Genomic DNA, 17,172 nt, shown 5'->3' on the forward strand with positions numbered 1-17,172 from the left:
GGTAGGTCCAAGGAAATAAATAAATAAAAAAGTGAAATAATGAAAAGTATTATATAAATTTATTAAAACGTATGTATTAATACGTGAAGTAATAACTTTGTATCCTTTTTACGAAAAACAGCGCGGACGGATGAATATGAAATTTCGCGTACTTATAGTTTATATAGAGAAGGTTTGCAGAATAGTCATATTTTTTTATTTAAATTATGCATAAAAATATAAATAATCATGTTCAAACCTATAATTATTCAATAATTTCATTTGTATGAAGTTAATAGATCTTTTATGATTAGGTTGTAATTGTTCACGTCCTTTTTACATGTAATTAAAACTTAATATTTATTATAATAATTTATAAATTACTGTAAAAGTTTTACTATTTTGTCATAAAGTGTATATCTTTACGTACTTTACTTACATATAATGTTAAATTACTTACGCATTTTTAAAAGTATACTTTCTAAAACATAAAGAAATAATGTCCACTACGCGTATCAAATAAATAAAATTAAAGTCACATACATTATTACTAAATTTAGGTTTATTGTATCAAATATATAATATATATAGATTTTTTAATTGATATACCTATCATTCACAGAAACGCAGACTTACTGTCTCTTTTATAAAGTAACTAACCTTCGTATATTTTCACATTTCATTTAACGTAAGTACGTTAATGTAGTATACATTAAAATATCTAGCTGTTTCAAAAAAATGTCGTTAGCAAATAAATAAACGTCGTAATTACCAATTACAATATATACGAAAAACACAAAGATTATTTTTTGGTCTTTCTTTCAAAGATAGTAATAAAAGCACTAGTTTACGTTAATTAAAAACACGGGAATATGTAACTCTACCTTAATATTTCTATTTAATTCTTTACTTTAAGAATCTTTTTAATTAATTCGTATCGTAGTTAGTTCCACTGTATTGTAAAATCTAAAATATCAATGTGCCTACATAAATATAAATTATATAAACAAACAGGCAGACTCCGTAATAGTTTTGTTCAATTGGGGACCGAAGCTTCGTTTACTTGATTCACGCGTTACATTGCGACACGGACGCGTGTTCGTGATATCGTGGTACGGGGAGAGCGAGCGAGCGCTGGCGGTCGATCGGCGACACGTAAAACTATCGGGGTGCATGAGGTGCGCAGAGCGCGGGGCCCGATTTTGAAGTAATAGTTTATCACGGCGTCGCCTTAACGTAAAAACATAAAATTAGAAAAATACTTTATTTATTTTCTATCCAAATCGGTTTATAATTTTTTTTTGTCAATCAAAGTTGGCAACCCTAAATGTAGGTACCTATTATGTGTTAACATGACTGCTTATCTACCTACCTGTAATTTCACTACAAATCTTAACCTTGAAACTTTCTATAATTTCATGCGGTCCTGGTACTTTCACTGTACACACTTACTTTCTACAGATTAAATTAAAAAAATACATTATCATGTACTTTAAATTAATTTACCTCACTTCCGATGGTCGCGGGTTCGAATCCTTACACAGCACAAATATTTATATTCAAAAGTATGAATGTTATATCAGTCTGGGTGTTTTATATGTATAGACTAGCTGTACCCGCGACGTCACTCCACATGAGTTTCACATGTTCACAAGAATTGATCGATCCCCCATCCAATTCAAACGACGGCCTGAGCCGAGCAGGAACCCCTAGTGGTGTCCTCAGAGTAAAATCGTATCCGTCAGGCGGGAGTTGGCCTTCAGCCGCTCTATAAGCCCTTCCTTTGGTTTGTAGTGCCATCTGTACTCGCCCCCTATCGTCCGGTGAAGCTGTAAAGGCCAGCTGCGACTGTATTAGATTTATAGCGTTTTTTTTATTGGGTGGTTTGGACTATTGTCAGGTGCATGGACCTGTAGCACTGCGACCTACATAGATCTATTGTGCTCGCCTTTTTCAAAGTTCGCTACCTAGACCCGTCAGGGACAAGAATTGAAGGATATTCTTAGGAGCGATGGTTTTTATCTCCTCAGGATACAGTGTATACTTTCCAAAGGAGATATTTCGTTTATGCATGAGTGGGCTACAACCACATAGGATGTGTAGTGGCGTTTCCTCTTCAGTTTGGCAAAATCTGCAGATTTTAGTTGTGCATAAGCATAGGTTTGCCATATTTTTGTTTAATTTGCAGTGTCCTGTGAGGGCCCTAGTCACAGATGCGGATCTACTTAAGGGCTTTTTGGGCAGCAGCCCAGGGCCCCGAGGATACGAAGGGACCCCAGTCCCCACTGAAAATATTTAGAATATAAAAAAATATCTCTAGAATGTTAAAAAACATATCATAAGGTTGGCAACCCTGAGATCAATCAACCCTGCATAGCAATGTAACATGTCAGGTCGACCTCCACGCGGTTCCCCCTGGAAACCATCGTGTTAAATTCCTGGTGAATTTGTCACGATGGGCTAACTGACCTGACCTCATGCTCATCTTATCATCCTCCACTGGTGCCCCGCCAGCGTAAACCGTTAGCGCAGGCGAGTGCACCATTCCATTATCATCCACAAAAAAAAAAAATCAACCCTGCATGGGTTGATTGATCTCAGGGTTGCCATGCCAGTGCGCGTCTATCGAAAGGAGCGGGGAATTTCTGGTCGCTTGTGTTTGGTCGGTGTATTTTTTTAGTTGAGTAATATAATTAGGTAGGACCCTAAGTAGATTTAGCCCAGGGCCCTACAAATTCACGATCCGCCCCTGCCTAGTCATATATTGGTCAGTTACCATTTACCATCTGGTTAGAGATTAGCTTGATCGCCACTCCAGACGCAAAAACAGTTGACAATGTCTCTGGCTACCCCTTCTACGGTATGCAGTCGGGAAGGTATGCCATTTTATCCATTTTCAAAACTCGAGCGTAAACATAAAACCGGTCTAAGTACTAGGCGATCATAAATTATAAGCATGTATAACAGCTGGCGCGGTTGGTTTACAAACACGCGTGACGTCACCGCGCAAGCGCGCCGCACGTGTGGCCGAGCACGTGCGGGCGGGGGGCGTGACACGTCGGCGTTCCTCGGCACACTTCGTGCGTGATCGGCTCGCGTATTAGGTGACCCGTGGCGTGGGTCTCGCTCGACGCGTATGATTTAGAAAGAGATGGAGTCAAACAAGGAACGTGATAAAATGTTTCGAAATTATATAGATTAGGGACTTTGACTCAATAATATGAATATTGGGGATTATTATAGGGTGTTTTAAAGAATAAAAAAAATGTGTTTATTATATTTAATCGTTTCGGCCTCGGTTGTCCAGTGGTTTACACCGCCTTAGTTCGGATGGTCGCGGGTTCGATTCCTTGCACGGTACAAACATTTGTATTCATGAGTATGATTGTTTCCATCGGTCTGGCTGTTTTCTATGTTTAATATGTATGTATTTACGAAAAATATATATATATCTACATATTTGTATATAAGTAGTACACATAACACAAGCTTTAGCTAGCTTATCTTGGTACTAGATGGCGCTGTGTGAATTGTTCTGAGATTATTATTATTACTATATGATATTTTATTGCATAGTGGTTTACAAAAGTGCCATAAACCATATATTGTGACAGACAGACAAAAAATCTTTACTAATTTGTATTTTCAATAGCTGTTCCCGCGACTTCGTCCGCGTGGAATTTAACTTTATTTTTTTAAAATAATATATATTTTCTAATATAAAAGTAGCCTAAGTTACTCCTTATTACATCAGCTACCTGCCAACAAAAGTCCCGTCAAAATCGGTTCAGTCATTTCAGAGATTAGCCGGAACAAACAGACAGACAGACAGACAAATATTGTAAAACATATTATTTTGGTGCATGTACCGTATTTATATTCATATGCATGTAGTAAAAAACGGTTATTTCAATATTACAAACAGACACTCCAATTTTATTTATATGTATAGATAATAGAATGCACCCGCCTGCGCTAACGGTTTACGCTGGCGGGGCACCAGTGGAGGATGATAAGATGAGCATGAGGTCAGGTCAGTTAGCACATCGTGACAAATTCACCAAGAATTTATCACGGTGGTTTCCAGGGGGAACCGCGTGGAGGTCAACCTGACAATTCCCTTTCCCCCCAATGAATACATTAGAGGAAGTATGAAAGTTGCGCCGGTGTCGGAGATTTTGTAGACGACTCTTCAAAATCTCCGACACCGGCGCCACTTTCATACTTCCTCTAATGTATTCATGTAATGGTATGAACATGTAATGTGTAAGAATGAAGATCATATTTTAAGGAAGGTGTTACATATGAATGGATGGTTATAAAGGCAGAGGAAGACCGAAGAGATGGATGGACTGTGTGAAAGATGATATGATAAGAGGGAGTAAATAACGAGATGACTGCGAACAGGGATGAATGGAAGAGAAAGACATTACGACGACCACAAATAAATGGGATAAGGAAAAAGCAGATGATGAATTAGAAAAGAAAAGAAAAACTAAGAAAATTGTTTATTTGGTACACTGAAAATAATTTTTAAATTTTAATTTATATTTTTATATTAATCATTTATATAATTTTACGGTACCAAATAGGTCTCCACTCAGCATATGTCGTGACGGGGTGCCACGTCGCTGGTTTTCAGCGGATACCTTCATATATAATAAATATAATAAAATAATAATAATACACATACATACATAAATCTAGGCGGATAACACAGAGTAAACATTTACGAAATACTATCATATATAATTCTCCGGTGATGACAACACCGTTAACATATGATATTTATTAATCAGAAAGGTAGGTTTGTCAAGGTGCGGTGGACAAGTTATTCAGATAGGTTCAGTTAACTAGTTCTGGCTACTCCTTTCTGAGAAGTCGTGAAGTATATTTAACTTGTAGTGAAGGAATCATTTCTCATGTTTATAAATGTCGCCGTCTCTTTTTCTTTAGCCCTAAAATGGAATGTGTGAGCGAGCCAGACTTATATTAATGTATATCTACTAAACTAGGTCGGTTGTGATCTCATACCGCAACTGCGCAGAACCGGAAGGTTTTATACGATTTTCAAACTTGTAACTATCGTAATAAAGTTCTTACGCGCTAAGTGTAGTTTTGTAATATAAACAAAGCTTTATGACGTAGGAATTTAGGTTCAATTTATTGTCGTGTTATTCTGCACCCGGAAATTACAGGCTTATCTCATTACAATGTCACCAATGAGGCTCTGTGCTAAAAGATTTGATACTTTAATGTGTTAATTTTAGAGTACATTTTGGGTTGGTGTGTAAAAATGTTTCGACGTCATTGAAACCCAAAAGCGCGGAGGTCGACGAACTCCTACCCACCCCAGTGAGGGGGAAGTTTTTATGTGTTGGTACTATAGTTAAGAATGATGCAAATTCTGTAACTCGTAATATTTGTAATTGAACATGACTGACTGACTGATTGAATGATTGGAAAAATAAGTTTAAAAAATTGCAGTTTCATACAAAATAATGTTTTATTCGCTAGAATAGTCCGAAAAAAACCGATAATGATTTGCATAAGCCTGGACGTATACCTTAAACTGTAATACTCCAGTGAGAGTACCAGGATAACATAAAGGTATAGAAAGTATATTGAGGTTACAATATAAGCACCTCAGGAGTAATTGTGATCTTTCGCTCCATAAGTCCTTTGGTTTGGAGTGACATCTGCACTCGCTCCCGATGGTCCAGTGAAGCTGTAAAGGCCAGCTGCGGCCAACAGCATTAGAATAGTCCGAAAAAAAAACCATGTCATATGTAGACGATTTGCATAAGCCTGGACGTATACCTTAAACTGCAATACTTCAGTGAAAGTACCAGGATAACATAAAGGTATAGTTGTGATCAGATTTCCGCTCCATAAGTCCTTCTCTTAGTTTGGAGTGTCTAATGGTCGAAATTCGACCATAATAAAAAATATAATTATATCTCTGAACTATCAATAATAAATATATATTAACAATAAAATAAATCAAAAGAGTATACTAGCTATCGCCCCGGCTTCGCATGGGTGTACATGTATTATACATATAAACCGTCCTCTTGAATCACTCTATCTATTAAACAAAACCGCTTCAAAATCCGTTGCGTAGTTTTAAAGATTTAAGCACACATAGGGACAGACAGCGACAGCGACTTTGTTTTATACTATGTAATGATTAAGTATAGATAAGTGTGTGAAATATCACACTCCTATTGGCGCTATGGTCGCGGGTTCGATTACAGTACAAACATTTCGTATTCATGATTATGATTGTTTGTATCGGTCTGGCTGTTTTCTATGTATAATATGTATGTATTTACAAAAAAATATTATCTATGTATTTGTATCAGTTATCTAGTACCCATAACACAAGCTTTAGCTAGCTTAACTTGGAACTAGATGGCGCTGTGTGAATTATCCTGAGAAATTATTCGTTTTACTATATTTCAGCACGAATAGCCTAGACTACTACAGTACAGTATTTCGTAACAACGTTCTTTGTAACGATCTCGTGCTACGGAAGGCTGTATGCACAAAGACCTTACCGAGGTCCCGGCCTTGTCGCCGCTGCGTTGCACTGTCGCTCTTATGACACCAACCCAAGGTTGGTAATACAATAGCGCGGTAATGGAGGCAGTAGGTCGTCTGACGTAAGTATGTGGTGGGAAGTTTTTAAGATAAGTGTATATCAGTAGGCGCAGATAGAGTACTAAATTTTTTATGAATAACAACTAGAAGGTATGTGGCGGCCAACAGTCCACTTTATGCTCATTCTTGCTCGTTCTTCTTGTGATAAGTCTTCGTTCCGAATGAGCGGTAGAATCAAATATAATATCTATTTGTAATATTGAAACAACTGTTTTTTACTACATACACATCAATATAAATACGGTACATATACCAAAATAACATTTTTTACAATTTTTGTCCGTACAAGTTTGTTCCGGCTAATCTCTGAAATGGCTGGAACGATTTTGACGGGACTTCTATTGGCAGGCACCTGATGTAATAAGGAGTAACTTAGGCTACTTATATATATGTATATATGTATGCGTATGTGTGCATTATATATATATTTGTACCAATAACGGTTGTCAATAAATGTTTTTCTTTCTTTACTTTTATTTTAGAGAATATATTAGATATTTTAGATAAGTCTGTAATAGATCTACATGAATAAAGATTTTTTTTAATAGAAATATAAATAGATTTCATCTTTATTTAAATAAACTCATTACAAGCACTTTTGAATAGATTGAATGATCACATTTTTTTAATCTACCGCTCATTCGGAAAGCTGTCTCATCACAAGAAGAACGAGCAAGAAACTTGCGTGTTGCTCTTTTAAATAATCTTTGTAAGTTCACATTTTACAAGTCGAAACGTGTGAATACAAACTACCAACCAGCACTAGAGACTACCAGCATGTGAGTTTATATTGTTAAATAAGACAGACAGTTTTTAAATTATATTCTAATGTAAATTCCCTATATAGAGCCGCGTGACGTCACCTCTTTGTTGCCTCCGAGTGATGACGTCATGATCACCTCACCAGTTTGCCTGCGTTATAACTCTTTGATTTATACCAATACTATAAAACAGTAGTTTGTTTGTTTGAACGCGCTAATCTCAGGAACTACTGGTTCGTATTGAAAAATTATTTTTGTGTTGGATAGTCCATCCATAGACAGCCTCGGTGGTCTAGTGGTTTAGCATACCGCTTTACTATCCGATGGTCGTGGGTTCGATTCCTCGCACGGTACAAACATTTGTATTCATGAGTATTTCTGTTTGTATCGGTCTGGGTGTTTTCTATGTATAATATGTATTTATTTACAAAAAAAAAGGTATCCATGTATTTATATCAGTTGTCTAGTACCCATAACACAAGCAGCCGAAACTATCGGATATCCGATATGAAAAAATATCCGTAACCGTAACCGAATCCGAAATAAAAGTGTCGGATAATATCGGATAGGGGCGGAGCCTAATTGAGACATGTTATGTAACTATTTTATTAGCTATTTATATTTTACTTTTGAAATTCCTTAAAAAATTAATATCCGTAACCGAAATTATTCGAAACTAACGGATAATTCGAAAAAATATCATATTCGCATCCGTATCCGGTATAATAATCTTTCCTATATCCGAAATCTATCCGTATCCGAAGATTTATATCCATAACAGCCCTGTTTTTAGTAGATAGAGTGATTCAAGAGAAAGGTTTATATAATAATAATAATAATGTTTATTTACTGCTCACAAAGAAACTTACAATATTGACAAAGTAACAAAAGTATGTATTTAATCTTACAAGGTATTCCTTGTGAGAGTCTGGAGTCTGAACTAAGTCGAAACCTGTACTACAGATCTCCAGGCTAGGCTACTGTATAATACATGTACACCCGTGCGAAGCCAGGGCGAGTAGCTTAACTATAATTGGTAACGGTTACACGAAAAGTCCAGTACGGTACAATATCTGCAGTAGGGGGGCAGTGAATTGTTAGTAATGTGGACTGTTAACCCCATTGCTAGCAATGTACCATGTCAGGTTGACCTCCTCGCGGTTGCTCTTGGAAACCATCGTAATAAATTCAAAGTGAAGCTAACTGGCCTGACCTCATGCTCATCTTATCATCCTCCACTGGTGCCCCGCCAGCGTATACCGTTAGCGCAGGCGGGTACACCATTACATTATCATGCCTAAAAAGATATTCGCAGTATAACAAAAGCAACAAAATGAAAGTGCCGCAATTTGCATGTATGTTTATTACGTAAGCTTCACGCATATATGTGTGTATGTAGGTCTGGCAGATAGTGGAGCGACGTGCCAGTGATAAGGACCCGGAAACTGACTCCGGTTACCTCACCATGATATCAGAGCCATGCCAGCCAACGGATATAGTTTTTTTTATAAATTGTATTAGAAAATAAAATTTTCACTTGGTATCTTTAAATAAAAATTATGGAACTTACTGTACCCGCGAGACCGTCCGCGTGGAATATAACCTTATTTTTCTAAAATGAAAGTAGCCTAAGTTACTCCTTATTACATCAGCTACCTGCCAAAAGTCCCGTCAAAATCGCTCCAGCCATTTCAGAGATTAGCCGAAACAAACTGACGGACAGACAATATTTGTAAAAAATGTTATTTTGGTGTATGTACCGTGTTTATATTCATATGCATGTAGTAAAAAATGGTTATTTCAATATTACAAACAGACACTCCAATTTTATTTACATGTATAGATTTATACGACGTCCTCAATTATTGTAGTAATTTAGTAGCTGTGCCCGCGGCTTCACTCGCGTCTAATTCATAGCCTATTTTTAAAATCCAAAATATCTTTATTCATGTAGGTCTATTACAGACTCTTATGACATGTCAAATCTACCGTCAGTTCGGAATGATTTCGAGATGAGAAGAACTGACAAGAAACTCAGCTCGTATTCTTTTCAAATAATCTTCTAGTCTACCGCTTTACGACCGATGGTCGCGGGTTCGATTCCTCGCACGGCACAAACATTTGTATTCATGAGTATGATTGTTTGTATCGGTCTGGGTATTTTCTATGTATAATATGTATGTATTTACGAAAAAAAAATATCTATGTATTTGTATCAGTTGTCTAGGACCCATAACACAAGCTTTAGCTAGCTTAACTTGGGTCTAGATGGCGCTGTGTGAATTGTCCTCAGATTATTATTATTATTAAATAAATGTTGTACATGTTTACAATAATACAGATTCATTTCAATTCAAATTTGGGAGAATAGAGTGACCACTAGCATATGCTATTGCAATATTGTTATAAGTAAATAGTGTAATCAGTCACGAGTATGACGGATGAGCCAGCCATCATTGCACTCAACCATATTAGAGGGAGAACATCGACCCGGCCCACCACGCCGCCACAAGTTTGAACTTTATAGCGAGCATGACTGTTTCAAGTTACTCCACTACGTCATTTATATTATTTACAGCATAGGCTGTACATTGAGTAAGGGGCATTTCAAGTATTATGTAAGCAGATTTATTATTACTACTGTATGAAGAATCGTGACTCATTAAGAGAGAAATTCAAAGAGGCAAATATTCTCACCGTTGCTTCTCAATTTCTATATTCAAATATCCTATATGTTCATAAAAATCTTGACTTATTTCCAAAAAACAGCAATATTCATAATATTAATACTAGATTTAAAGACAAACTTGCTGTCCCCAAGTATCGTTTAGAAAAAGTCAATAGGTCTTTTATGGGAATAGGTATAAAAATTTACAATAAGATACCAAAGGATATATTGGAATTACCGTTAAATAAATTCAAAACATCTGTTAAATCATATTTACTGAGCAAGGCCTATTACTCACTAAACGATTACTTGAATGACGAGCGTGCATGGCAATAGTTGTTCATGCACGGGATTTTCATTTAATGTTAGACATAGACACCTATATAAATCATTGTAAATAAACTGGCTTTAAAAAAAAAGTAATTCAATTGAGTTTCTTGCCAGTTCTTCTCAATTGAATCTATATGATATAACTGGACGGTAGGGAAAAAAATTTTAATGTAAAAACTTGACGTTCATAAGCGGCTAAAATGTCCTACATGAATAAATGATTTTTGCATATGAATTTGAATTTGAATCTGATTTTGAATTTGAATTACAATTATTTACCCCCCATAGCTAAGTAAGGTAAGAGCTTTGCTTTCTTTTGCTAACAAGGGGTGTTAGCAAAAGAAAGCAAAGCTCTTACCCCCACCCCCTGATTACGTATATATTTACAATTAATGTGTTGTTTTTTAGCAAAGACAATGTGAGTGTTGCCAGTCGTGTAAAAAAGTAAATAAGTACCGATGACGTCATCATCATCTAGACTACCCCATCCCCCCATGTCATTAAAAATAAGCAAAATATAATAATAATAATCTCAGGACAATTCACACAGCGCCATCTAGACCCAAGTTAAGCTAGCTAAAGCTCGTGTTATGGGTACTAGATAACTGATACAAATACATAGATAATTTTTTTTCGTAAATACATACATATTATACATAGAAAACAGCCAGACCGATACAAATAATCATACTCAAGAATATAAATGTTTGTGCTGCGAGGAATCGAACCCACGACCAGCGGCCGTAAAGCGGTGTGCTAGACCGCTAGACCACCGAGGTCGTCAATATAGACCCTCATAGTGTTTACGTAGTACTTGAACGGCCCCTAATGTGAATTTTGTTTGTTGCAGCGATGGTAGCAGCGCGGGGAGCCCCAAGGAGGCGTGTGTACCGCAGTCCCCGCCACCGGCGCCCGCCAAGAGGGACGTCCGACATCCGCATCCGCATCCGCATCATCCGGACCAGAGGCGGCTCAGTATAGGTCACTACTTTATACTTTATGTTACGTTTACATTCAGCCGCTTCCCCTGCCACTCGTGTTGCCGGAAAATTGACGCGTCAGCGTCGACGGGAGTGAGTGTCGTTTACACTCAGCCCTCGTACTTATTTACGGGGGGACTCGCAAAGATGGCGGACGCCGAGGTTAGAATAGAATAGAATAGAAAATCATTTATTCAAATAAACTTAATTTAAGCACTTTTGAATAGTCATAACAATTTGTTTTTTATCTACCACTCGTTCGGAAAGCTGTCCCATCACAAGAAGAACGAGCAAGAAACTTGTGTGTTGCTCTTTTAAATAATCCTTGTAAGTTTACATTTACAAGTCGAAACGTGTGAATACAAACTACCAACAAGCACTAATTTTTTGGGTCAAATATAATCATGCAATAAGATTAAATCAGTCGTAGTGATAAGAGCAGACCAGTCCCTACAAGCAGCACTCGTTCGCCAGCCATCACTGCGCTCGACCATATTTTAGGGAGCCCATTGACCCGGCCCACCACGCCGCCACATGTCTGGATATTTTAGTGAGCATGACTACTCATTCCACACGACCACGTCACAGCTACAAAAATTACTATATGGTAGTTACAGTATTCGCACTTTACATAAGGATGCATGCGGCAATCAATACAAAAGCCGCTACGCTATCATATATCAAGAAAGCAGTATGAAAATTAAAATTATAACGTTGTCCGCAAATAAACTTATTCTTGCTATATATTACTATCATCTATAAATTCATTTGGTTGTTGCGGCAACAGCTGCATGTCAGCTTAATGTAATTAATTAACTAAGCGGGAGCGCTGAATGTAACACACGCTGCAACTCGCGCACGAAAAACCGACAATCGAGGGAGCGCCCAGGCAGCGTCAATGGCATGAGAAGTATCGTGTCTATACTCTCGCGCTGCTCACTTCCCTGCCCACGGACTGAGTGGAAATTGGACTTTAAACGCCGGACGACAACTGAGCTGAGAAGGCTGAATGTAAACACACGCTGCCACTCGCGCTGCCAGTCCTTTGACTCGTGCAGGAAAGACCGACAATCGAGGGAGCGCCGGCAGCGCGAGTGGCAGCGCCAATGGCATGGGAAGTATCGTGTTTACACTCCCGCGCTGCTCACTTCCCTGCCCACGGGCTGAGTGTAAATTGGGCTATACATCTACCACATTATTTTAGTAGTAGACTAGTTGTGCCCACGCGTTAAATTTAACTTTATTTTTTTAAAATAAAAGTAGCCAAGTTACACCGTATTACATCGGCTACCTGCCAAAAAAAGTCCCGTCAAAATCGGTATAAACACGAACCCGTGACACGAGAGTTTTATATATTAGATTACTGACAGCATCCCAGGCGTCCATAGGCTACCGTAATTATTTATCATCAGTTAGGCCGTAAGCTTGTTTGCCACCGTTGTAGTATAAAAAAAATGGACGGGGATCGGTCTGAGATCGCGAGAAAGGTATGTGGACGGAAGTGTAAGTTTTGCGCGTTGTGTCGGCAGGCGGCGGGGCGGATGGCTCGCGTCGCACCGAACGCCGCGTTGCCGCTCCTACCGACCGACGTAGATCAGGTACTGGTTGAGACTCTGCCATTCTACACACTCCACTCCAACTCTCTTATTCATATATTATACTAGCTGGGTACAGCGACTTTGTCTGCGTGGAATTAAACTTTATTTTTCTAAAATAAAAGTAGCCTAAGTTACTCCTTATTACATCAGCTACCTGCCAATAAAAGTCCCGTCAAATCGGTCCAGCCATTTCAGAGATTAGCCGGAACAAACAGACAGACAGACAAAAATTGTAAAAAATGTTATTTTGGTGTATGTACCGTATTTATATTCATATGCATGTAGTAAAAAACGGTTATTTCAATATCACAAACAGACACTCCAATTTTATTTATATGTATAGATACATGTACACCCGTGCGAAGCCGGGACGAGTAGCTAGTAGCCTGTAAATTAAAGTTTTTGCTTCAGGTATTAATATATGATACCTAACAGTGTAGTAAACAGTAGTAATCAGTAATCATCACAATTGACCGATAACAACTTCCTATAATGTTGCGTGCGCCGGCGCAGGTGACGCGTGACGTCATAGCCGCCTCGATACAACGCACTTTGGAATATAGATGAATATTTTTTATTAAACAAAATGCAAACTAACTTACGGCCCACCTGATGGTAAGTGGTAACCGACGCCTATATACATGAACAGCACTGCAATATATCAGGATATCATGAGACGCCTATATCACACCTAAAGACGTGTCATTGGTGACGACTAAGATCTCATCCGTACTATGTAGATATGCTACTATTAATTCACGCTCCGAACCTTCTATGAATTCATGTTGTCCTGGTACTTTCGCTGCAGTACCGCTGTATCACACTTCACTTGTTTCAATGGGAATGGTAATAAAGCTTACGTCCCACATGATGGTAAGTGGTAACCGTCGTATATACATAGGACTACGGTCATCACGTTATGTAACGCCCATAGTTATAATATTTCATTACGCTGTACTCTCCTGTAATTGAACTATAACATTTTATACTTCAGACTATCTAGTGGTTCATGTTATCCTGGTACTTTGACTGTAGTATCGCAGTACATTTTCTACTTTATATAAGGATTGCTTGTAATTCATACATGCTGCCTGATGGTAAGTGGCAACCGTCGCATTTATACATGAACAGCATGACATATATAAGGATATTATGAGACGCCTACAGCACACCTACAGAGTCATTCCTGACAACTAATGATGATGAGATTATCCGTACTATGTAAATACACTACTATTAATTCTCACTTCGAATCTTCTATGAACTCATGTTATCCTAGTACTTTCGCTGTACTCTGTACATGGACAGTACCACGAACATCACGTTATCACGTGACGCCTATATCACACCTAAAGAGTTGTCATTCGTGACGACTAAGATTTCATCCGTACTATGTAAATATACTAATAATAATTCACGCTCCGAACCTTCTATGAATTCATGTTGTCCTGGTACTTTCTCTGTACGATATGATACTGGTAATAAAGATTATGTCCCACCTGATGGTAAGTGGTAATTATAACCTATATAGGCACATGGACAACACCACGGACATCACGTTATCACGTGACGCCTATATCACACCTAAAGAGTTGTCATTGGTGACGACTAAGATCTCATCCGTACTATGTAAATATACTACTATTAATTCACGCTCGGAATCTTCTATGAACTCATGTTGTCCTAGTACTTTCGCTGTACTCTGTACATGGACAGTACCACGGACATCACGCTATCACGTGACGCCTATATGACAACAACAACAACAACAACAACGACAACAATTCGTGACGACTAAAATCTCATCCGTACTATAGAAAAAAATATTTAATGACCTAACCTAATAAAAGCCAAATGAAAAGTTTCATCATTTTAGCTTCAAAAATGACGATTTCCTATACAAACTTTCATCCCCTATTTTTTACCGCCTTAAGGGTAACAATTTTACAAACTTAGTCATATTTATTTATATTTAATGAACAGCCTAAAAATAAATTTCAAGATTCTAGTTTTAAAAATGATAATTCTTCCATAGAACCCTTCATCTACCCTTTCAACCCCCTTTTTCGCATTAAAGCCTATGTCCTTTCTCAGGGTCTAGACTACCTGTGTACCAAATTTCATTTAAATCGGTTCAGTAGTTTTGACGTGAAATCGAGACAGACAGACAGTTACTTTCGCATTTATAATATTAGTAAGGTAATTCCTCTTAACTCGAAAGGGTAACGTCCATAAATTACGTGAGGTGTTTTTTTTTTAATTTTCTGTCCCTCCCCCCCAGGTGAGATGTCGTGAGATTTTATACAACCCCCTCCCCCATCCCACAATCTCATGTGACATTTTTCAAAATGTGGGTATCTTACGTAAACGCGTTGGACTGTTATTGTAAAAAGAAAAGAAATGCCTCGTGCTTTTATTTACGACTAGTTAAGACTAAATCAATATTGCTGAGAGTTAAGTGTAATAAGCATGTACAATCTGGACTAAATGGACCAAAATAGTATAATTTTTATAATAATAATAATAATAATTTATTTGCTTAAAAAACACAGTATAAAAGATGGTAATTAAAACTTAGTATCATGTGTTTTGCCATAGTAGTGGCATGCAAAATAGTATTGTTTAAAATTATACATAATTAACTATACAGAAAGAAATAATAATTATAATAATAGTTAAATAGGATCTCTCTAGTCGGTATTTATACATTGTCAAAAAAATTGTTTAAACTGTAAAATTATTTATTTTTTAACCATTCTCGTAATGTCTTCTTAAATAATATTTTCTTATTCGTCTTTAATGTCTCAGGAATGTTTATTATTATTATGTTTATTATTGTTGTTTATGTTTATGTTTATTATTATTATTGTTTCGGTCAGAAAAAAAATTGCGTGATATTTGCCGTGACCCCCGCTCTCTCAAACTTGAGATTAGATGAGATATGACTCGACCCCCTCCCTCCCTTAAACATGTCGCGTAATTTATGGACCCCCAAAGTACTCCGATCGGACGGTAGATTTGAAGTGCAATAGAAATAAGGAAAGCACAATAGATCTTAGCAGCAGGAATGCTAGGTTCTAAAGCATCTGGCAATAGCCCAATAAAAAAAAAGGCCCCATAACGAGTGTTTCGCTTTCGTTGAGTACGGCACGCCGCGCGCGGCCGCTAGGAGGCTTCTCTTGCGCCGTTACGCAACCGGCGAGCGTAATGAGTTTGCGGGGAAAGTCCACCGGCGGACCAATTTGATAATGTAACGTTTCGACCCAGTTTAGACTATTTAACCGACTTCAAAAAGGAGATATGCTGTTTTTTTTTCTTATGGATGATAATGGAATGGTGCACCCTGCGCTAGCGGTTTACGCTGGCGGGGCACCAGTGGAGGATAAGATGAGCATGAGGTCAGGCCAGTTAGCCCATCGTGATAAATTCACCAAGAACTTATCATGATGGTTTCCAGGGGGAACCGCGTGGAGGTCAACCTGACATGGTACATTGCTAGCAATAGGATCATCAGTCCATATCACTAACAATCCCCTTTCCCCTCAGATATGCTGGTTATATCATCATTGATTAAAATATGGTCGAGTCGTATGGATGGCTCCGTACGTCATACTCGGGAACGAGTGCTGCTTGTAGGGACTGGTCTGCTCTGCTACGACTGTTGTAATCCTATTGTGTACTTAATATCTGAAGTTAATAAATTGGTGCTAGTTGGTGGTTTGTTCGCACGTTTCGAATTGGAAATGTAAAGTTACAAGTACAATTAGTATAGAGAGAGATAAAATTATAATCGAGAGATTAGAAAAAGTCAGTAGATCTTTTATGGGAATAGGTATAAAAATTTACAATAAAATACCAAACGATATACTGGAATTACCCTTAAATAAATTCAAAACATCTTATATTTATTCAGCAAAGCCTATTACTCACTAAACGATTACTTGAATGACGAGCGTGCGTGGCAATAGTTGTTCATGCACTGGATTTTCATTTAATGTTAGACATAGACACCTATATAAATATACATTGTAAATAAACTGGCTTTAAAAAAAAGTAATTCAATTGAGTTTCTTGCCTGTTCTTCTCAATTGGATCTATATACTGAACTGGACGGTAGGGAAAAAATAAAATTATAATGTAAAACTTTGACGTACATAAGCGGCTAAAATGTCCTACATGAATAAATGATTTTG

The 17,172-nt window shown here is 37.5% G+C and overlaps 1 protein-coding gene across 1 annotated transcript in view; it reads left to right on the forward strand.

Annotated features, from left to right (window-relative positions):
• LOC131840696 (uncharacterized) overlaps positions 1 to 17,172 on the forward strand; it is a 94,706-nt gene that overhangs the window by 50,842 nt on the left and 26,692 nt on the right. Inside the window, 2 exon segments of the mRNA XM_059188883.1 lie at positions 11,252 to 11,382; positions 12,911 to 12,985. Coding sequence (XP_059044866.1) covers positions 11,252 to 11,382; positions 12,911 to 12,985 — 206 coding nt within the window.

The sequence above is a fragment of the Achroia grisella genome, unplaced genomic scaffold (genome assembly GCF_030625045.1).
Source record: "Achroia grisella isolate CSIRO2021 unplaced genomic scaffold, CSIRO_AGI_Agris_v1 utg149, whole genome shotgun sequence".
Lineage (NCBI taxonomy): Eukaryota > Metazoa > Arthropoda > Insecta > Lepidoptera > Pyralidae > Achroia > Achroia grisella.